The sequence below is a fragment of the Zosterops lateralis genome, assembly GCF_965231275.1.
Source record: "Zosterops lateralis genome assembly, chromosome: 3".
NCBI classification, from domain to species: Eukaryota; Metazoa; Chordata; class Aves; order Passeriformes; family Zosteropidae; genus Zosterops; species Zosterops lateralis.
Genome location: NC_139764.1, coordinates 4,752,569 through 4,773,843, shown reverse-complemented (window position 1 = coordinate 4,773,843; position 21,275 = coordinate 4,752,569). Strand labels below are relative to the sequence as shown.

The window sequence follows — 21,275 nt, the reverse complement described above, 5'->3', positions numbered from 1 at the left end:
TAGAAACAAGCTTCACCTAGTTGTCATGAATTATTAACCAGAAAAAAATCCCTCTTGTTCTTCACGGAGTCCTGATTTGCAAGTTTAAAAATCAAACTGACACTTAAACCTCTTGTATAAATACCTAACCTTTAAAAAAATGCTCTGAGCATTATAAATACATTTTTTCATGAATATGAGAACAACAATCCTATAAATAGCTGTTCTTCACAGAATTGCTTCAAGACATTGTTTTTACAGACAACAGTAGGAAACTGAAGGAGGTCTTAGTGCCAAACATATTAAAAGTGAAATAAACTCTCCAATCAACTCTGGGTTTCCACTTATTCTTGCAAAGTTCGTCGTTATTTTTTAGCTTATACAATTAGTTTATGCAAGGGAAGGAACAAGCCAAAGGGCTGCACCATGTCCTGGCACAGCCACTGGGTCAGTGTAAATCAGTCACAGCCTTCAGCTTCTGAGGGCACTCACTTGGCTGCCCTGTGCAGTAATTTAAAACAGCTCTGCAGTGTCAACAGATGAACTCACTCTGTTACCCACCACAACCTTGCACAAGCACAGACAAAGACAAGATTTTCATTACAAACTCCACTATATGATTTCCAAATATACTCACTCCAAACCTTGCTCCATCTCCCCTCTAAAGCAAACATAAGAAGATAAATACGATCTAATATAATAGCAAATTGCCTCTTCAATGTGCTTGCATATCTCATGGTTGCTATCTCCTCGAGCTATTTTTGCCCTAGTATCTAAACAAAATCAACAGGAACTCCTGAAAAAACAGCTACACAACTGCTAAACCAGGTTTCTCTGCAGCCAGAGCACTACACACATTCAGGTTTTTTGGCAGATGCTCATACAAGGCCAAAGCTCAAGCACTACCAAGTTCAACACCATATTCAACAGGGAGCCAGTACAAGCACTTATTTGATAAGTACTTGAAAATTCATCTGTATAACGAGGAGAAACTCATTCAATCCCCAGTTTCGATGCAGTGTTTTACAATACCAATTGCAACACTAGTTTTCTATTATAAACCTGTGCATGAAACAAACTGCTCCCAAATGCAGGGTGCTAACCTCTTTGCCTGTGATTCTTCTTGAGTTTCCAGCCTCCAACAGCTGAGAAAACTGACACTGGTGGTTCTGAGGGGTGGCACAGATGTGAAAGTGGAGCAGAGCAGTGATGAATCAGGCCATGAGCTTTCCCAACTGCTCCCAGCCACGGGAGTGAGCTCAGCACACCGGAATGCTTTTCCAAGTGTCCAGAGAGGATTAGGAAGGACTTGGCAACGTGGCCCACCAGGCAGGGCCAGCCAGCACATGGCTAAAAAGGACGAGGAATTCAAAGGGAGCTATGGCCTCTGGGAATTCTGGGCAGCACAAAATCCTCAATGTGCAGAAGGCAAGAGAAACCACAAGCCAACTATGAACCACAACAACATCCCAAATGGATCCTTGCTGTCCTTGCCAGGACAATTATACACCTCACTGGGCATCCCAGTATTAACAGGGCTGGAATTTACCAAATCTTCCATCCATCCATCTCTCCAAGATTTGGGCATCAGGGATGAGCCACAGGCCTGTTTTTGCTGTCCAGAAGAGCGAAGGAAGAAATGCTGATAAAATGCTTGTCTGCTGTGCCAGACTGCACATCACACCAGAGAGAAAAGGAAGAACCACTCTGGAGCTGGAAGCTTCTTTCTTACCTTATTTTGATCTGTCCAGTAGAAGAAAAATCCCTGTGGGTCTGTTCTTAGGATAATTGGAGTCACAACTGTGGAGTCCTGGCAGAAAGAGGACAAACAAAAAAATCCACGTCAGCACACAGAACACACAATTATGCACAAGCTGCTTTGCCATCCATGTTAATGAACTGCAACATCTAGAAATTACCCTGAAGGTATCACTAGCAAGATATCACTGAAAGTATTTAGTATCACCTGCCTCATCTCCATTTTTCTGACATAATGTACTTCCATTACTGTGGAGACAGCACCTAATAACTCCAGACTTGTCAACACATGGAGTTAACCCAGAAAAGCTGGAAGTAGATAAGGTAAAACATGTCAACAAGAGCCCCCACTGTAAAGCATTTTAGTTAGGTGTCCACTGCCAACCTTGATCTGACTTTACCTTCAGATATCAACATTACACAAAACTTCTTTTTACAAAGGTTGAATTTGCCTAGAAAACACAGAATAGCATTCTTTACCTTAAGATTTTTGTCCAATAAAATTTCCCTCTTTTTCAATCAAAGCATGAAAATTTGAGTCATGGGAATACATCTATATTCCACCTCATTTTCGAACTGGTTGAAAACCCGTCTTAGTCTGGTAGCAGTCACAGCCCAGGTCATTTAAAAACAGGCCCATTTCTCAGTACACTGAGCAAGGCAGCCTTGTTACCTACAAACTCCTGTCTTCTGACTGACAGCAGTACCTGACTCAGGAGACACAAGCTCTAACCCAAGCCTTTTCCACAGGTGGAAGTTCATCACATCTCTCCCATCAGAGTTTCCTGGTGCCTAACAATAACTGACATCAGTGCAGCCTGCTCCTAATAGAATTTCTCCTCTCTTTCTTCTCTATTTTTCAAGACATTTGTTGCCTCAAGACCTGTACCCATTCTTCAAACTCAATTTAGAAGTTATGGAAGGGCACAGAAGAGAGAAAGACAAGGATACAGAAAAATTGCCTAACTCTCAGCTCCCCAGAAACCCAGGCTAAACACACAGTTCCTCCTCAGAAAGAATTTATATTTCTGTTGAAGTGCTACAGGTATTTTACAGCTTTAACAGTCAACCACTTCCAAAGCAGTAATGTGTGAGGTCAGTCTATATTGCTTTGAGGGGAAAAAAAACCAGGCTGTAATAGGTTCAAATTTAAATCCAGCATATTCAAGTGCAGAGTATAAGCACAATAAAAGTTGATGGAAGTGACACTTTTATAAATAAATAAAACTTAACTTCTCTAAGTGTCATTTCTGATGCAAGAACACTTATCTTTATCATGTCACCCCAATTCTTCATGACACATCACTAAACTCCCGGCAACGGGCATTCCTGAAATAAGGAAGATAAACTACTCCCAGTTCACAGCTAGAAAAACTGAGAGCCAAAGCAGCTCAGTGACAGGCCCAGAACCAGCCAGGAGCCTACAGGGCAACAAGGTGAAAGAATAAAATGGCACCAAGCGTATTTTTATCTCAACACAAAAGAAATGCTAATTGAAGAGCAAGTTCTACACTACGAGGAAATACAAGATCAAACCCTTCAATGAGCACAGAAATCCTTTTTATAACTGCAAGATCCAGACTTTGCACCTGTCCAGAGCTGCACTGACACTGAAATGGTGCCACAGGAGTTTGCAGAGGTTGAGAATAAGTGTGGCTGTGCCAGTGCCATGAGAATGCCCCAGGTGGGCCCAAAGCTCTGTTAAAAGCTCCACTGACCCCTCATTAGAACATTGCCCTTCCCTAGGAGAACAGACATGCAGAATTTGTAGATTCTTACTTCCCCCCCATTTCTTCCTAGTTTTTAACATCTTGTACATCTGAGAGTTGGGTACTGTTTGAAGCAACACACAAATTTGGTTTTAAAATATATCAGACAATGAAGAAATCTGTCTGTATCCACAAGCACCTAAAAAAGGGTTCTTAGACCTCCACCATTCAAAAATAGAAAAAAAAAATTCCTGCTCTGAAGACATAGCTCTCCTTTTTTAGCTTATTTTGTTGTGTCATATGCAGCCTGTGCATAAAAATGTAAGATGAGGAAAGAAAGACTGAGTGTCCTTCTGCCTTTGGATGAAACAACTTCAGGGAGAAGAAGGAAGTGATGGGAAAGACACAAAGCAATCATATCTAGGATTAACTAATTTTGCTGGTTAATCATTTCTAATCAGTTGCTTCGAACCAAAGTGTGTTTGCTGACACAACACTATCAGAGTAATACATTTGTACAATGTGGGTTGTAAAATGCTGACTAAATTCAGACTCAAGAAAGCAGAGGATGGGGGAAAGAACCATCAATATCTATTAGGTGGACTAAAGGAAACCTCATCATGACAGGGTGAGTCTTAGTCTCAGAATCTCTGCTCCAGAAAGCTGTTTGGTTATGTTGAGGGTTGGTTTTTTTGTTTGGTTGGGTTTTTCTTAATTAACCCTACTACTCTGACATTAGGTACAGCACAATTAAGGCGCTGAAGAACAGGAGAACCCCACACTGTCACACAGGATCTGAGCATAACTTCGCACATGTATCTGTGCAACACGTGTCTTAGGAAATCTTCCACACAGCCAGCAGCAGCAATAAAAGCCATGTGCAGAATGCTTTGTATGTTCTTCAATTATCACTCTTGTAAAGCTCTGACATCAAATGCCACACTCAGTTCTGGGTGTGGAGGAATAGAAATAAACTGAGTCATTGCTGCCAGTTCTTCACTACTCCAGAGTAAAGCAGAGTCCTTTGTCACCTGGGACAGGTCTCTTGCTTTTATACCATTCTGCAAAGGCAGGAAACAATCAAAAAGACCCCTGCAAAACCCCTTTTGCAATATACATTCAAGAAAAGCAGCAATTCAAGGCTCTGAAATAGATATTTGCTACAACCAACAATTGTCTGGTGCATTTATTTACAAACATGATTGTACTACAAGGGAATAGTTGTGGTTTATGACCCATAAGACACACCTGCAGTCATTTATGAGTATCCTGAATCCATTAATCCAATTTCCTCACCCAAAGAGCTGACCTCATAACTCTCCTGAACAAACCGACCAACTACACACAACTCTGAGGAAGAGGGCTATGGACAGAACACGGTGGAGGAGGAGGAGGAAAATTAAAATAACAAACAAAGCTTCAAGGACAAACAAATCAGGGGCAGACATTCATATCTCCCCTAAGTCACTCAGATTGAAAGTGAGAAAAAAAAACAAGAAATAAAAATTTCTTGCCCATCTCTAAAGCTGAAGGGTTTGGAAATTAACACATTTAAATGTGTAGAAGGAGAGTAGACTATATCAATTCCTCTGGATATCAACAAATCAAGCAGCCCTTTGAGGAGCAGGCCAGATTCCTGGGACACTCCCAAGAAGATAAAAAAAGTACAGGAGGAGATGAGCAAGCCAAAAGCCAGCTGTGACCAGAAGGGGTAGAGGAAAAAGAGAAAGGGAGAGCATCCCAGTCAATGGTGCAAATGGCTGTGGGTTATCAGGCTTTTTAAATGCCACCCATGGGTGCCAAGCAGTGGCTTGGTTTCCAAGAGACTGCTCCTGAAATTCCTTGAAAGAAAGAGTGGCCCTATCTTGGCAGTCCCAGTGTGCTGTGCATCACACCGGCCTCAGCTTAAGAGAATTTTCTTGAAGAGCTTTTAATTTCACCTTTAAAAGTCCTCCACCTTTTTATTTGCTGACTTAGGGCCAATTCTCTACTTTCCCCCAATTCCACAGCCTCAAATGACTAATATAACTGTTCTATTCTTATTCCATTAAGTTGCCTCCTAATTGGCTGTTCAGCCTCAGATCCTGCATTAGCAATATTCTTTGGTTTATACTTTTAAATAAAAAGGTTTCAGCTTCATGGCCAGAAAGTGCCACAAGAAACTTTGGGATCCTTACCAGCCAGGCACAGCAGAACACAAACACAGAAGATCAATGGACAAATCCCTAATTAAATTACTGCCAGGTAACTGCTTCAAAGTCAGATTTTAAGAGCAGGTCCCTCAGAGTACACATAACACTAGTGAGCAAAAAGTGCCACTTCCATTCCACTACTGCTGACCAGTAAAGATCATCATGCAAAGATGATCAGTGAAAAGGGTGAAAACTTTGTTTTAGCTCCTCTCTGACCACATATATCAGAGCACCTCCATGAGCTGGGTCTGGATAAAATGGAACCTTTTACTCCATGACCACAAGCCAGAAGAGCTTGTGTTTTAATAAATCATATATAGATAATGATGATGTTTCTTAGGAACAGCTGCAGTCAAAATTCACATCAACAGATTTTAAAAAGAAAAGCAGAGCAGCCTCTGTCCTCAGCTCTTCTGACAGATGAGGCTCATGACACTGCCTTATTAAGGCTGACTGTGCTTTCCTGGGTTTGCCTCAGATTTTCAGAGACATTGAACATCCCCAAATATAACCTGAAAACTTTTACACATCATTATTTCACTTGCTCGAATCCCCTGGAAGATTTCTGCCAAACTGCTTTGAAACACAAAGCTAAGAAACATGGACTCTTTCTGGCAGAGGCAAAATATTCTTGAACTTTTCTTTCACTTTGGCCAAAGGGCCTAAAATCTGGTTGAGCAGAGGTGTAAGATGTGAGGACAGTCCCTAAAAGGAGCTCTCTTGCCACCCCACAAATCAGGTGGATTTATGGATTCCAGGCCTGGAGGAAGCAGAGAAGGAGCAAAGGAAAAGGGATAGCAGAACTTCAGTTTCCACAGGGTCAGTAGACACATTAGCTGTGAATTCCATAATACACTGAGTGTACTGAGACTGGAACTAAACAGGATTACCCAGACAATGAGAACCATGAACTTCTTCAGGCTGAACTACAAGTGAAAGGGAGAAAGTCCCCATCCCATTTGCAGCGAACCCTTGAAATAATCTGGAAGGGTAAAGATGCCCTCTTTTTACTGAGGGCAGAGGAACCAAGTCAGCCACAAGTGAAGAGACTGCAAGAAGAAAATGTTGGGGAAGATGAAATGAGTGCTGGAATGACAAAAAAAATCAAAACTGGAATTGATCTTACAGAACCACAAAATGAAATTCCACTTGTTCAACAGGAACATGCAAGAAGATACCCTTCACTATGAGAGTTGTTAAACCCTGGAGCAACTTTGGTGATGCCACCACAGGACTAATTGTTGTTCTACTGACTAGAGACTGCAAGTTTCAAAGATCTGCCTTGAGTGGGATTTCTCTGAAGTCTGTCTTACCCCAACCCATTTCTCAGGATATCCTCATGCTCAAGCTAATGATCCTCTTACTGCCTTTGTTTGCAAGGGCAAGTCCTTAAATGTTGCAACCTTAACAGTCAAGAAAGACAGAATAAAGGGAGAACTTTAGAGCAAAGGCAGTGAAATGCCAACCAGGAAGATTTTTACCATGGACAGAGTTCTTCTGTGATGCTGAGAAAATAATTTAAACTATGTCTAAACTTAGTCCGCTCATCAGCACAAATGCTGCATTCTGATTTTGTGAGAACATTGGAATTACATTTCCACATTTCATCTTCTCATTTTCAGAGATGCCAAGCTCAAACTCATCTGAGATCACTGGGGAGGCATTCTGAACTTCTGACAGTGTGATGCTGCAGGGTGAAAATTAGGTCCAAGGTATCTAATCACAGATTAAAATTAGGAGATGTTTAATGTTGGTCTTTTTTGGCTCTACAACAGTACAACTGGAAACATTTAGTCATTTAATAGGCCTCATGAAAATAATTTAAGAAGTGCTTATGAAGCATTTACTTTATAATAGATCAAAGACTGCATTGCTAGAAATAGACTGCAATAGTTAATCGTGTGTTAGCTATTTCACTCCAGGTTTTGTTAAAAAAACCCAAAACAGTCCTGAGCATTCAAACACTGAAGTGAAGAAAACAAACAGTGCACAGCCAAATTCACAGTTAGCTTCCCTTCCCCAAAGAACATTCATTTATTTAGGAGTTGCTTTCTGGTTTTCACTTTCCCATGTATCCACCAACATTCCAAAGGGCTCAAAAACACCATAGAGATGTCATCTAGGACTTGAACATCAGATCTTCCCAGGCCGGCATCTAACCAATCTGCAGCAGATCCAAATCTTATTTTCCCCCCCACGCTCAAGTTATAAAGGGCTTTTCAACAGAGTTAACCAAGTTCAGGCTTTCCCATTTACTAAATATTAACTCTTAAAAATTGTAAATTCCATCTCCTGTGTTGTGAAAGACCAAGACCACAACTTACACTCATTCAGATAAAATACTTTTAAATAGCCCAGAGCTGTTTACTACATAAAGATTAGCAACAAAGAAGAAACAACAAAAACTCTAGAATGTCCAACTTGACCTTTTCACGCCAGACTGAAAGTGTTCACAAAAAAATAAAGTCTTCAGCTTATTGTTTTAGTTTTATACACACAGAACAATGGTTGCTCATTTTTCATGTCCTCATTAATATACTGGAATGGCAGGCTTGTGCACAGTTTAAAAACAAACAAAAAAAGGCAGGGGGGAAAAAAACGTTATTTAAAATAACTTCTGAAAAATTCCAAGTTGCTTATTTGTTTCATCTCAGCTTCTCCATAATAAAGATGCTCTGATGTTATGTTTACATGTAAGGTTAAAGGAGATCTCTCAATAATCTTCTTTAAAACATTCTGAACAGATAAAGAAGCCTGAAACTTTCCAGAGCATTCATTCTGAGCCCAAAAATGCTTTATTAAGATGAAGTGCTCTAAGAAAGATGCATTTTGAAAACTTAGAAGACCTGGATTCTATATTGCTGCTCACCTGGGGAAGTTCTGTAGCCACTATGCAATGCCTACCCTCTGTCAGGTTTGCTGCAGTGGTCCAATGCTTAGAAAAAAGATATGGCTAGAAAATTGGAATCCTGGCCCTCAGTTTAGGTAGAATTCACCTTAGCAATACAGTTAACTTAAAAGTGAAAGTAAATAGTGTGAGCCACAGAGAGATCAGTCAAAATCTTCATGCAAAGTACATACTATCACTAGGGAAGATAAGAAAGCCTTTAAGCACAAAATGAAAACAAACCTATTTTTGAACACACAGCATCACAAACTTGCCACAGTGTGCCAATTTCAGCTCTCAGAAAATATCAGCTCAGCTGTGCTCTGGCTGTTGAGCTACTTAACGACTCAGTTATGTCTATCTTGTTCCCACTACAGGCCAGACAAAAACAAGGAAAGAAGTCAACCAGGGCAGATTTCAGCCATCAGGATAGATAATTCCTGGGAGAATTTGCTCTTTATATGCAAGCTTCCTTACCTTTCTCAGCCTATCAACATATTCTGCTACATGAAGCTTAACCCCGACCAAAAAAGTTGTACCAGTGAACTTAATTACACTTGTTTATTAAACTACTTTAAACTCTCATCAGGAAAAGCTGCTATAACCTGGGTATCACCACAGCAGAGGGGATCAAGGTAGTTCTTCCCAAGCCTCCCCCTTCTCTCACTTCTCTCTAGGAATACAAGAGCACAGTTGTTCAAAGCCAGACCAGCAGCCAGGAGACTGAGTCTCTCCCAGCAGTCAGGGAGAAGCAGCTATAGAGGCTCAAGTCAAGGAATAACTGGAAGAAGCAAATGCCCAGCCAACTACTGTCTGAAACAGATACACACACGGATACACCCACAAAAAAGACCTAAGCAACCAGTCACATTTATCTTTTAAAGATTCTAGAGAAGCTATTTTTGCTCAGTGCCTTGTAAACCCAAAACTACACACCAAGAGCAACAGATCATTCTAAAATTTGCTTTCTGATCTGGAATACTGTTACAGAATACAACAGAAACAGTGTGAAGAAAAACAAAGCTACATGGTAACAATAACCTGACTTTAGTGCTTTACACCCTGATCCCAAATGGAATTTGTGAACAGTGCATTAGGCATTGGATGGTGGAAGCAGTATTACATCCAAGACACAAAAGAGTGACTTGTCTTGCAAAGCCAGAATGCCTTAATTGGTCCTAATGCTTTTTCAATTTAGAAACCGAAGATGGCATGTAGAGGAAATGAAGTTCCAAGCCTTCCACTTGCCTGTCAGATCTGGAGTGGCTGATGTGACCTCCTCCTCCTGCCCACTTCACCAAGCTCAGGCACAGCATTTCTCTTTGCTGGATCATCTCCACAGTGCAGGGGCAGCAGGCACTGGATGAGGCTCATGAGTGATACATCACAGACTTTGGTGCTGCTCCTCAGAGAGGGACTTCATGTGAATTGTCAGTGCCACATCTGCCACAGCACCTCCATTACTGATCAGGCACAGAGCTACAAGAGGCTCAGGATGGGAAGTCCATACATGGTTCTGCTTTTCAAATCCGTATCACCACGGCTTTCGTCAGACTGTTCTGTGTACCTGGCCACAGTGTCTTTCTCAAAGCTGGCAAACACTTTCTGTAATGTTACTCCACACAACATGAAATCCCTTAAATGCCTCTCATGCTCTGGTTTAAATGCTTCCAGCATTCCCACTTTAAAAGACTCATTTACCAGTTCTCAGTGGTTTAAAGCTCAGCTAGAAAAATTTTGCTTGGGGCTGAAACTTGGTATAAGTCATAAGAATTCACAATAACCACTTCTTCATGAAATGCAAAGGAAAAGTCAGTAGGATCATCCTTAAACTACAACCCAAAATAGCTGGGAAGGGAACAATGAGAGGATGGAGGCTGCCCCAGTGCACAGACAGTGTGGAAGAACTGAACTCCCACTCACACACAATGAAAAGAAACGGTGGATAATAAGCGTCAGTGTGTGAGCCTGGCTTTTCTGAAGAGCCATGGTAGCACAGCAGAGCCAAAGTGCTCATTATGGTCAATTGTATTTTACAGTTACATGTTGTAGTTTACTACTTCTTATTAGAGCCTATTGTTTCACAAACCAGTTTGTGCGTGCCTGTTTACATGAGAGACCACAGAGAATCACATTCATCAGCATCCTTGTAAAAAACCCTCCAGCAGATTATTTCCAAGAAAACTAAGACTCCGAAAGTGGTTAATGCCTACTCAGTGGCAAATATTCTTCAAAGCCACTGAACATGCATTTGTCTCAATGCCTTCATACAGCCAGAGAGGCAGAGGAGACTCTCTTCCCTGAAACCTTGGATTTTGTGGGGCTTCCACTGCTGAGAACACTACAGGCAAGACAGCAGGGCTGAGGGGTGGGGAACATGCAGACATACGCACAATGCATGGTAAACAATGAGTTAACGCCAGAATTTTTCATCGAACTGTAGCTAAAGAGGCATCAACTTTCACAAGGCTGCCAATGAAAGCACTCAAACACAACAGGACTCAACTCAGTCAGACATTCCAGGTAACACCTGTGTACTGCTAAGTAACACCTTTGATCCAAAACACAGGTCTTCCTCTAGAATTTAGCCATGTTTTATTACTGCAGTCTTTAGGTTTACAACTTTAAATCTTTTTACCAACTAGCCTATAGCAGACAGGTGATCCAGTGAACATCCACTGTGCATGGAGAACACCTCTTCAACTTTTAATTCTATCTATATACAGTTACTATTTGGGAAATAGCACTCTAATAATTTAAACTGCTGCCTGATGGCTTGGACTTTCAGTCTGGAGACTCGAATCATCATTAACTCGACCTCTGCATACACATGAGGAAATTCCTTGGTAGCTTACCAAAAACAAAACAATAACTGCAATGTCAAGGCTGCCTTTTCCTATCCTAAGGAAAATGTCAACCAAAACAAAAACGTTTTCTCAGGCAAGTCATTCGAGCCTAGTTCCTGAACATAAAGAAACCTGTATGACGCCACTGTTTGGTACTGCAGACAAGATCAGTTTGCTGAGCCTTTCAAAAATCTGTTAGCTTATTACTGCAAATAAAACTTCACACCACAAGGTGTTTGGTTTCTGATGTTCTCTCTCCCCTTGAGAGTGTTTATCACAGGTTTACGGGGGTCAGGCTCACACATTCGGCTGCTGGACAGGCTGAAAGCAATGGCAAAAGAGCAAGACATAAGCCAAGAACAGTGGTTACACATGAAGTGCTCCTTCACCCTCGCTGCTGTCCCTCCAGTTGTAGCTCTGGATGTCTTTAGCACGGCCAAGCTCACGGCAAAAACACAAGAGCTCTGAAGGCGACTCATCCTCAACAGTTTTCCTGACATTCAGACTGCCTGCCTTCTTTCCCAACCATTTCTCTACCGCAGCTTGAGTCGCACCATGCCTCTGTGCCTCCAGACACCACTCACAGACAGACTTTCTGGGGCACCTGCTCCTCCATGCACCACTAAGACACACAAACATCCAGTATTGCACTGCCGGAGCAAAAGCTAACATCCTGCTTTCCTTCCCTACAGGCTTTGAAAAAGGCAACTCTTCTGTTTAGCTCCCCTTTCCTCCCGAACTGTCCCGGGCACGGCTAGCGTGCAAAGAAAGCAATCCCAGCTGCCGAACTGCTGCTCTACCAAAGGTGGAAACCGCACTCCTTTTCTACGTGAGGCGATACAAACGTAAAGGTGAGAAAGCAGTAAGGGGAGAGCAGATGTGATGTTGAGGCAAGTCTCACGCGCTAATAAGCCAAGAAAGAGTGTCCTCGGCGGAGGAAGTGAGATGACCAAGAACACCCAAACTGCAACCCTGGGAGAACACATCCAGGGCTTGACAACTCCACCAGAGCGAAAGAGACAGCGAGAGAAGCAGGAGCCAGAAAGAAAAGGAGAGGCTGTGAGGAGCAGACGGGAGACGGAACGAGAGAACAGGATGAAACAACATCTATGTTACGAGGACAGAGGTGGCAACGCGCAAACTGAAACATGGGAGGCGGGAGAGGAAGGCGCTCGCGAAAGGAGCCGGCTCAACACAGCTCGCAGCGGTCAAGCGCGATCCAACAGGACAAAGTTTGCCCGGCATGGAGCCGCCGGTTCAAGCCCGCCGCTCGGCTCGGGCAGCACACGGCGGGGACACCTCTGTGCCCGCCCCGCACCGAGCGGGGCAGGGCCCGGAGCCCTCCCACTCCATCGATCCGTAACCTCGCCGTGTCCCTGCCGGGGGAAGCTATCCTGGGGCTACTCACATCGTCCCACTTGACGAATTTGACGCCTTTCTTGAGGGTTTCGGAGACGCAGACGGGCTTGAGCTGCAGAGCGTGCACCCCTGGCTGTGCCCCGGCCATTTGCACCGCATGGACGCGCCTGCTCTGCCCCGGCGCGGAGGAGCCGCGGGAAGCGGCCGCTGCAGGAGGGACGCCGGGGCGCCGGAAACTCGGGAGAGAGGCCGGCGGAGGCGCCTGGAGCGGGCAGGGAGGCGGCTGCCCGGGCGGCGAGGGCGAGAGGCTTTCACTGGCGCTGACCCAAGGAGCTGGCGCGGCAGCGGCCGGGGCGAGCCATGCGGCGGCACATCCTCTATATACCGCCGGCCCGCCCGCTCCTCTCTCTCACACGCACGCACGCAAAGCACGGAGCCGCGGCGCTGCCCGCTCCGCTCCCTCCCTCCCCTCTTCGCCGCTCCTCCTCCAGCCCCGCCAGGCTCGGCCCCCGACGTTCCCCCGCGCCCAGAGCAGCGCCGGCGGCACCGCGGCGCCACCTCCCGGCCACCGCCACCGCCGCTCCGGCCACTGCCATCAGCGTTCCGCGGAGTGAAGTCCCGGGCAGCCGCCGCCGCTCCTCCGGAAGGCACAAGGACGGCAGGGAGACGCCGCGAATGGAAGCACGCGTGGGGCTCCGGCACCGCACCGAAATGCTCGGCAAGGGAACCAGGGTGAGTGTCCGGGCGGCAAGGAGCGCTCCCGCGGGTCGCAAAGGGGGTGGAGCTCCGCATCGCACAGTGGTTAGTGCTGGAAGGGACCTCCGGAGATCATCCAGTCCCGCCTGGTAACACAGGAACACCTCCAGGTGGGTTTGGGATGGCTCCAGAGAGGGAGACCCCACAGCCTCCCTAGGCAGCTGTTCCAGTGCTCTGCCACCTTCAACATAGAAGTTTCTCCCTCGTTTTGAAACTTCTTGTCTTTTAGTTTTGAAGGAACAGCTATGGCAAAAGCAGAGGCACATCGCTGAGCCTGCCCAGTGATGCCAAAAGAGGAAGAGCTTTTAATTGAAAGAGTGGCACAAACAATTCCCAAAGCTTCATGCTATAAATACACAGAAATTGCTTTACCAGAGCTTTTTGGTCCTGTAAGATGAAGAGGCTTCCTCAGAACAAAGGTATGTGACCTTCATTCAATTTTACGTATATTCAACTCAAAAGGCATAAAGATAACAAATCATCCTCTCACCCAGCAAAATTCCAAATCGAAAAGTTTTAAGGAAGTGTTTTTGAAGAACAAAGTTGCATGTGCTCCACCAATGACCTTCTCTCTGTTAGAGCCCCTGTGCAGTCAGAGATAAAGCTTTAGATGGCATGACACGTAAGACTTCTAATACCTCTGCAGCGATTTCCAACTCATCCTTGGGATTTAGGGGCAGCAAGCCCAACTTCTGCCACAGACAAAGCAAATGACATAGGAAAAAAATGTCTTTGAATATATTTTTAAGCTAGTACCATTTTGAAATAGCATTCCTCCAAACTAAGTATTTTTTCTTCAGAGTGTGAAGATGCTGGTTCTGTTTTTTTTTTTTTTAATAAAAAAGCTACAAAACTGGCATATTGGAACTGTTGATTTGCACTTACTATGAAGAGTTGCTAAAGCTTTTCCCTCTGGGCCTTTTCCAGATTCTTCCCCTTCACTGAAAAACTTTTGATTGCCTTTAGTGGGAGGTGAATCTGCTCCTTTACAATAGCCCATGCACACAGCACATGCATTTCAAGGCAAATTAACCCGTTTGAGCTATTTTTTGTTCTTATTAACCTTCCATGCAAATGTGGCTGTTGCATCAGTCAGGATGAGAGCCTGCTCTCTCCCTGCTGTGCTTTAATTCCCAGCCATTTGCCATGACTTAAAGAAACAATAACCAATTCTGCCTTTGGCTGCATTGACCTATAGGGTTGTTCCATGATGGAGGAAAAGGAAGAGATTTTCAGGGCCATTTTCACAACTGTCTTTTCATCTCATTTCATATAGGATAAAAAAGAATGAAAACACTACTGAAATCCCCAGAAAATAAGAACAGAGAGTACAAGATGCTACAGTACTTACGATTCTTAAGCTCTTGCATTCCCAGTAGTCTATTGAAACCAGATCTTGGGAAGATGTAAAGCTGCCAGGAATGGCGGCACTTCTGTGGAAGTTTTCTCAAGAAATCCACAACCCACTTTTACTTGGCCTGGCCTCATCTACAGTCTGTTAGGGGAAAAACAAATTACAATTTATGATACCTCAGGCTCCCAGCAACCATTGATCTGAACATGGAAGAAGTGGGCCTATGGATTAGGATAGCCTCTGATACTGGTGCCTGTCATTACAGATATCAAGTTTTGTCAGGAGCAATTTTGTGGTTTTTCAGACTTGAGTACTCTAATCTGACAGTATTTGTGTGAAGAGAAACACTTTTTATATGACAGGTATCTACTGAGTTTTCCATCAAGAGGAAGAAGCAGTACAAAAGGAAATGGCATTATGCCTGGGCCTTTTAAACAACAGCTCTGTAAAGTGCTTATGATTCAGCCTGTGCTGAAATCCTGGGCTCTGTGAAATCAGTAGGAACTTTAGTTTCAACCCAGATAGCTGGCTCATGTGTTACTGCTAGTGCTTAACTGGCATCTGCTCCAGCAAGGAGCACATTTCTGGGTACCGAGTCCATATTGCAAACACAAATTCAGAGTGTGTCTCAATTTAGTTCCTTTTCCACCAAGCTTGGGATCAGTGACCTGGAAACCAGCTACACTCAGCAGGATTGTTACCCAGAAAGAGTATGAAGATCCTGTTAAATGGCTGGACCAAGCCTTGCAAAAGAAGAACCAGACACCTTCCTCCAAAGCCTCAAATGCCCATTTTCTGTTTCTTCTTCACTCAGCCCCTTTCAGTTCCAAGAGTGAAGGAAAGATGTAGTGTTAGAAAAAATCCACTCAGCAATAGGCTTATTCACATCAGTATTGCAAATCATACAAATCAGATGTGATACCTGCTTGTCTCATGTTGCTGCAAGAACTATTTCAGGATATTTTCATTTCTCTAGGTTCAAAAATCTCAGCCTAGATAGTAAAGTGATTGCCCTGCATAGATAATGCAAGCTGTTGGAATGCAATATACCCATAAAGCATTATTTTTTATATAAGGGGCTTAGGCACCAATATTTCATTTCCAGGGAATAAGTGAATACACAATGTTTTAGATACACATCTGGAAATGTGTGTAAACAAATCAGGAAAGGAGCAATAACTGATTTAAACAACAGATGGCTTTGACCAAAGTCAGGTCAAATGAAGACATGGCAAGACTGTATGTGAAGTGATATGAGAAAGGCATTAAAACCTAAAGTCACTGTTTTAAATTTAGGTTCAGAGAAATATACATTAATTTTTTTTTTCTATTTTCACTTGCTATCCTGAGTTTATTGGGGTAATTCTAGATTCTGAAGAGAAGCAAGGGCCTCAGCCTTGCAAATGCTTCACTGAACATACTAAGAGTTAAACATAAGTGTTTTCAGGATTTAGGATTAAAGAAACTCATCTTCATCAGAAGTATATTATCCTAACTGCATTCTAAATTGGGTCAAATTATACTCTATCAGTGGGAGCAGGATCATTAAGTTCTACGGAACAACTCTCAAGAAGAGAAATATAAAAAGGGTGAGAGTCTTTTTGATTAAAGCTCAGTCTTTCTGATAAAAAAACTCCTTTCACATCACGAAGACAAGCAAAGCTCACACCTGACCAACAAGACAAGTGCCACAAGGTGTGGTGAAGCTGCCTTGTGTGCTAGGAAATGACACCTTCCAAATGCAAAACTGACTCATTTACTGAGAGAATTAATCTGCTAATTCTTCCATAAACGCATGGCCTGAGGCCACTGGAATCTGTTTGTGTTTAATCTGCTCCCTTTACAAGCTGCCGGTACATACAGAACAGCAGTCAGATCCAGTCTTTATCTTTACCAGCAAGCCTGATAACTTTTGTGGCACAGCCACTCAATTAGTTGACTCTTGAAGAGTGAATATGAAATTCTGGCACACAAACCACCATCATAGCAACAAAGACAGCCTGGCAACAGCAGCTGCTGCACAGAAATTGGAAGGCGAGGGGAATGTTGTACAAGAGTCCATTTCCTGTTGAAATAATTTTAATTTTTCTCTCACATCAGAATCACAAATGCCTTTAAAATAGTGAGAGAATAAATGTTAATGCACAATGATGGAAATTATGACACAATTTTTTTGTGTAAATGAAGTGGCTAGTTCACTGCTACACTCACTGGGATCATATTTTGACCTGGCACCTGTGCCACTCCACATCACCAGAAACAGTCCACAGTCCTCCAGAAAACACCCTGTGTGAAGAAAATGAACCCTGGGTGGTTTGGACAGAAGATGCTGCTAACAGAATTCCTCACCCACTGAGACCTCTTACCCTGCTCATTCACTGGGGATGGGCCCTGGTTTGAGAACTCCTTCCCTGATGCTGCTCCATCCCAGGGGCCCCTCTCCATGTCCCCACAATGAGCCCCAACACCCCCTACCTACTTTACCCTCTGCTAAAAAAACCCTCCAAATTATTACCAGAAGAACTTAAAATTATTGCCATTCTTAAAACAGTTAAAGTGGCAAGTTAAGTCAGCTAAGGCATCCCCTAGGAAGTGTTAATTCACCTTTTATGTACTATAATCTGTTCTTGCTTCCCTGTTGAATTTACAGCATAATACTTTTTTTTTCTTTACAGATTGTTAAAACCAGTCCATAAAACACACACACATTTAAGAACATTGAAGTTAATTATGAAAGATTTCATGGCCTACCAGGTTTGTTAAATCACAGATGGAGTAAACTGCCAAAGGTCCACTGACTTCAAAGCTGTGCATTTGTTTATCCCAGTGTAATGTGTACACCTTTGCCTATTTTTGTTCTCTTCTAGCTCTTAACTTTTGACCCAGCTGTATAGTCAGATTAGAACCCTCCCAAAAGCAGATTCTCTCACCTACTTTAATTTACATCCAAGTGGAGCTGTGAGGTGAACTAAAAGACAAAAATATCGAATGGGCTGCAAAGCAGAAATTGCCTTGAAAATCCCCAGCCCTTTTGTAGAACAGAAATTATGTGCTCTGGATGAGGTAGCTGCTGCATGAATAGGACCTCTGTGCTTCATGCCAAGAGAAGAATGCTGGTTTGTGCTTTTCTTGCAGTGTCTGAAAATTACAGAAATCTCATGGTATCTTTCAGAGGCACAAAAATGCTTCTATATTACATATATGCCCAGCATGCACATAATGAGAGTCACCATATACTTTCTCTGGATTCCCATCTGTAATTCCCACCAAGGTTTTTGCATGTATTGCTATGACAGAGCACTATTTAACAGCCCTCAGCTGTATTTCCCATTACCATGGTGGAGTCATGTCCCATGGTAGCTAATTCATTTACAAGTTTAGTACAGTTAAAATATATACAGATATATTAAAGCTGGTGGCAGGATGGCTTGTCTTTACAAAGACGGGAGATTACAAGTCTGAAAAAGTGTTCACAGATTTGGTCCAATCCTCTTTCCTTAAATTCAAGTGAATTCATCTTTCAGGTCCTTCTAGATTTCATTCCTAAAGGCAAAGAGCCCAGCATACACATACCCTGGATTCTGGAGATCACCAGAGCTTGGTTTAAGTACCCTAAAAATTAAGGGCCAGTACATAAGTAGGAGTATTTCATGGCCATTAAACATTTAGAGAGAAATGCTTACAACTTTCAGATGCTAAAGAGTTAAGGAGAAAATTTTTGTTGAATTTCTTGCATGGGAAATTTGACATTTTCAATTTTTAGATTTCCCGATTGCTGTTTTATCTCATGATGCTCCTAAATTAATAACAAAAAGATTTTGATGGCATACCCTTCTCTTGAGGCAGGTAATTTGAAACTTTATGCCTTTCCCACTAACACTTTTCTCTCAGCTCATTTCAGAAATATTCTTCTAATATCCTCTCCTGAATCATCAGGTTTTCATTGCCATTCTGGCTATTTTACTGAACCTGCAGTTGTAAAGGGTGAAACTCCATAACTGACAAAACATTAGTCAGAAAGCAGTAAGAACGCCGTTTACGTAGCTGAAAATACTTGCTTTCAGCTATGTTTCTAAAACTTAGAGCAATTTTCTTGTGATATAGGTCTTTGAGCCACATCTCCTGGAGTGAATTGAAATTCTTAATGGCAAAAACCCCCGTGCCAATTCCCAGTCACATTGCAGAGAAGCTGGTTTAAAGCTAATTCAGTTCTTAATATTGCTAATCTGAATAAAGCTCTGGCCACTAGTAACACATCTAATGGAAGAAAGGACTTGGTCTCCTAAAATTTATGAGCTGTCCCAGCCCAACTGCCAGTGTCTATCTAAACACAGTGTTCTCCATGATCATAAAGCTGAATAATAAACTGAAAGTTATTATGGCCTATCCAAACTCTAATGGTTTTATTAATATCCACAATAAGCATTTTCCAACATGTAAGTGCATTCTCTTGAAGAAAAAAATAGAGCACCCTTCACCAGGAACTAAGAGCTTTCTAGGATTTTAGGTGAGAGCTACAAAGCTCGAAATGCAGGTTTCAGGGATGGCTCTGCTGATGGTCCTGTCACTGTGTGGCAAGAAAAAGCACTAACTACAGCTCTTGGCTCTCCGGGAGGCAATCTGTTCTAACAGGATGCCTGCTGAGAAATCAGAAACATCATTTACCAACCTCCCAACCAGGAGACATTGAGACATTGAGACATTGTCAGAGAAAGGGAGGAGGTTAAAGGAGGGAGGAAAATGGCTTTTATAAGGCCGCCGTGGGCTACATCTTTATATTTATCAGCAAAACACAGCCAAGAGGAAGAGAAGAGAGAAAAACAGCCACTGCCTCTATTCCATAGCCCTGCAAGATCACCTCCAAAGTGCTGGTTGTCTTACTCACATTTTGTATCAGATATTCAGCTCCACAACACCCAAAAGTCCACTTGTTCCAGGAAAAGTGAGAAGAAAAGGACTAACAGGTTAAACTGAAAGGCCCCAGTCATACTTTGGTTGAAGTCATTCCATGAGCTTTGGTGCAACTTCAAAAAGGCACTCTGAAAGCAAATAAATTATCTTGCAATTATAATTTTTTCTGAGATTATGCAACAGTTTTGATGAAACAGCTGATGAGGAATTTAAGTTTCAACATTCATTTTTCCAGTAGTCTTGTAAATGCATAAAAGATCACGACACAATTTCAAACAAGGAAAAGCAATTATTGTAAGGAAATGTCATGTTTCAGGCCAGCCAGCAGCTAAAGAACTACAAGCAAAACAAAGCTGAGTGAACGTCACAGGCTATAATAAAAAGCACCTTTTGACTTCTCCACACAATGAGATTTGCAGCAGTCATAAGGAATACTTGCCACAGGTGCTCATTTGAATTAACATTCCCCCACCAGTGTTACCACAATGAAATCTCAGATCATCTACCAGCAGGTTGTCTGCTTATAAAATCAATCTGAATGTTGATGCCAATTAAGCGAAGTATATTTTTATTTATATAAGAAATCAAGGAATAATAGATGTTATTTACTTTTACAGAGCCAAGAATATGTTAAGTGATTTCTAAACTTGTATTACACCAGGTGTTGAAGCAGGAGTGCAGCCTCCTTTTGCACACACACATTTTTAGCAGTTTGGACTGTTTGTTACCATCTCAGTGACACAAAGGAAGCGTGCTCAGAGCGAGGATTATCACTGCCCTAAGAGGCCATGATCTTACAAGAAGTCTTAGATAAGCTGAAACCCAAGTCCAGATTTCCAAGAAATCTAATCAAGTAGTGTTTCTCTGTTCTCCTACATGCTTCACAACACTGATAAAAAAAAAAGATAGATGCTTTAGATATGATACAATAGCAAGAATCAACAGAGCAGTGTAGAGAAAGGATCTTGTGACTAGCATTATATAAATATCAAGCAATGAGTAGTGTTTAATATATACTGGTACCAAGTCTGTCAATAAAATTCTAGGCATTGATGCCATCCCAAAGCTGGCACAATGGGAGCTATTATTGAAGAAGGATTTTAATTAAAGCATAGCTGGCTTGCAGACTAGTTCAGAAATACCAGCAAAAATAGAAGGGAAACAACAATGTGACTTCAGCTTGGCATTTCAAACAAAGCCACCACAAATTCAATAATGTGAGCTCATCACCACAAAGCCAGAGCAACACAAATCCTGCTTCAAATCGAAGTGTCTGATCTCACACAGCACTGACCCTCCTCAGCACTTCACTGATTTCCATCAAGATGTGGGTACTGACTTCCTTTCAGGGTCAGTTCAGGAAAAGTGATTCTCACAGACAAAAAATGGGACATAGGAGCTCAAGAAACCCTTAACATGGGCCTTCTCACATGCAAATTAATGAGTGGAGTCCATTTTTTCAGGAGATGCAAAACACTGCTGTATGACTGTATTCTCACAAAGGTAGGCTCCACAGGCTGTGAA

At 42.6% G+C, this 21,275-nt stretch overlaps 1 protein-coding gene across 2 annotated transcripts in view; it reads right to left on the bottom strand.

Moving 5' to 3' along the window:
* Positions 1-12,907, bottom strand: part of PLCB1 (phospholipase C beta 1) — a 341,408-nt gene extending 328,501 nt beyond the window's left edge. Inside the window, exons 1-2 of one of the 2 annotated variants that reach the window (XM_083856221.1) lie at positions 12,780-12,907; positions 1,712-1,789 (exon numbers count right to left, since the gene is read on the bottom strand). In XM_083856221.1, the coding sequence (XP_083712347.1) occupies positions 1,712-1,789; positions 12,780-12,878 (177 nt within the window). In that variant the 5' untranslated portion in view covers positions 12,879-12,907. The remainder of the gene's footprint in view (positions 1-1,711; positions 1,790-12,779) is intronic. The other variant, XM_083856220.1, reaches the window with a different exon arrangement.
* Positions 12,908-21,275: the final 8,368 nt, after the last annotated feature.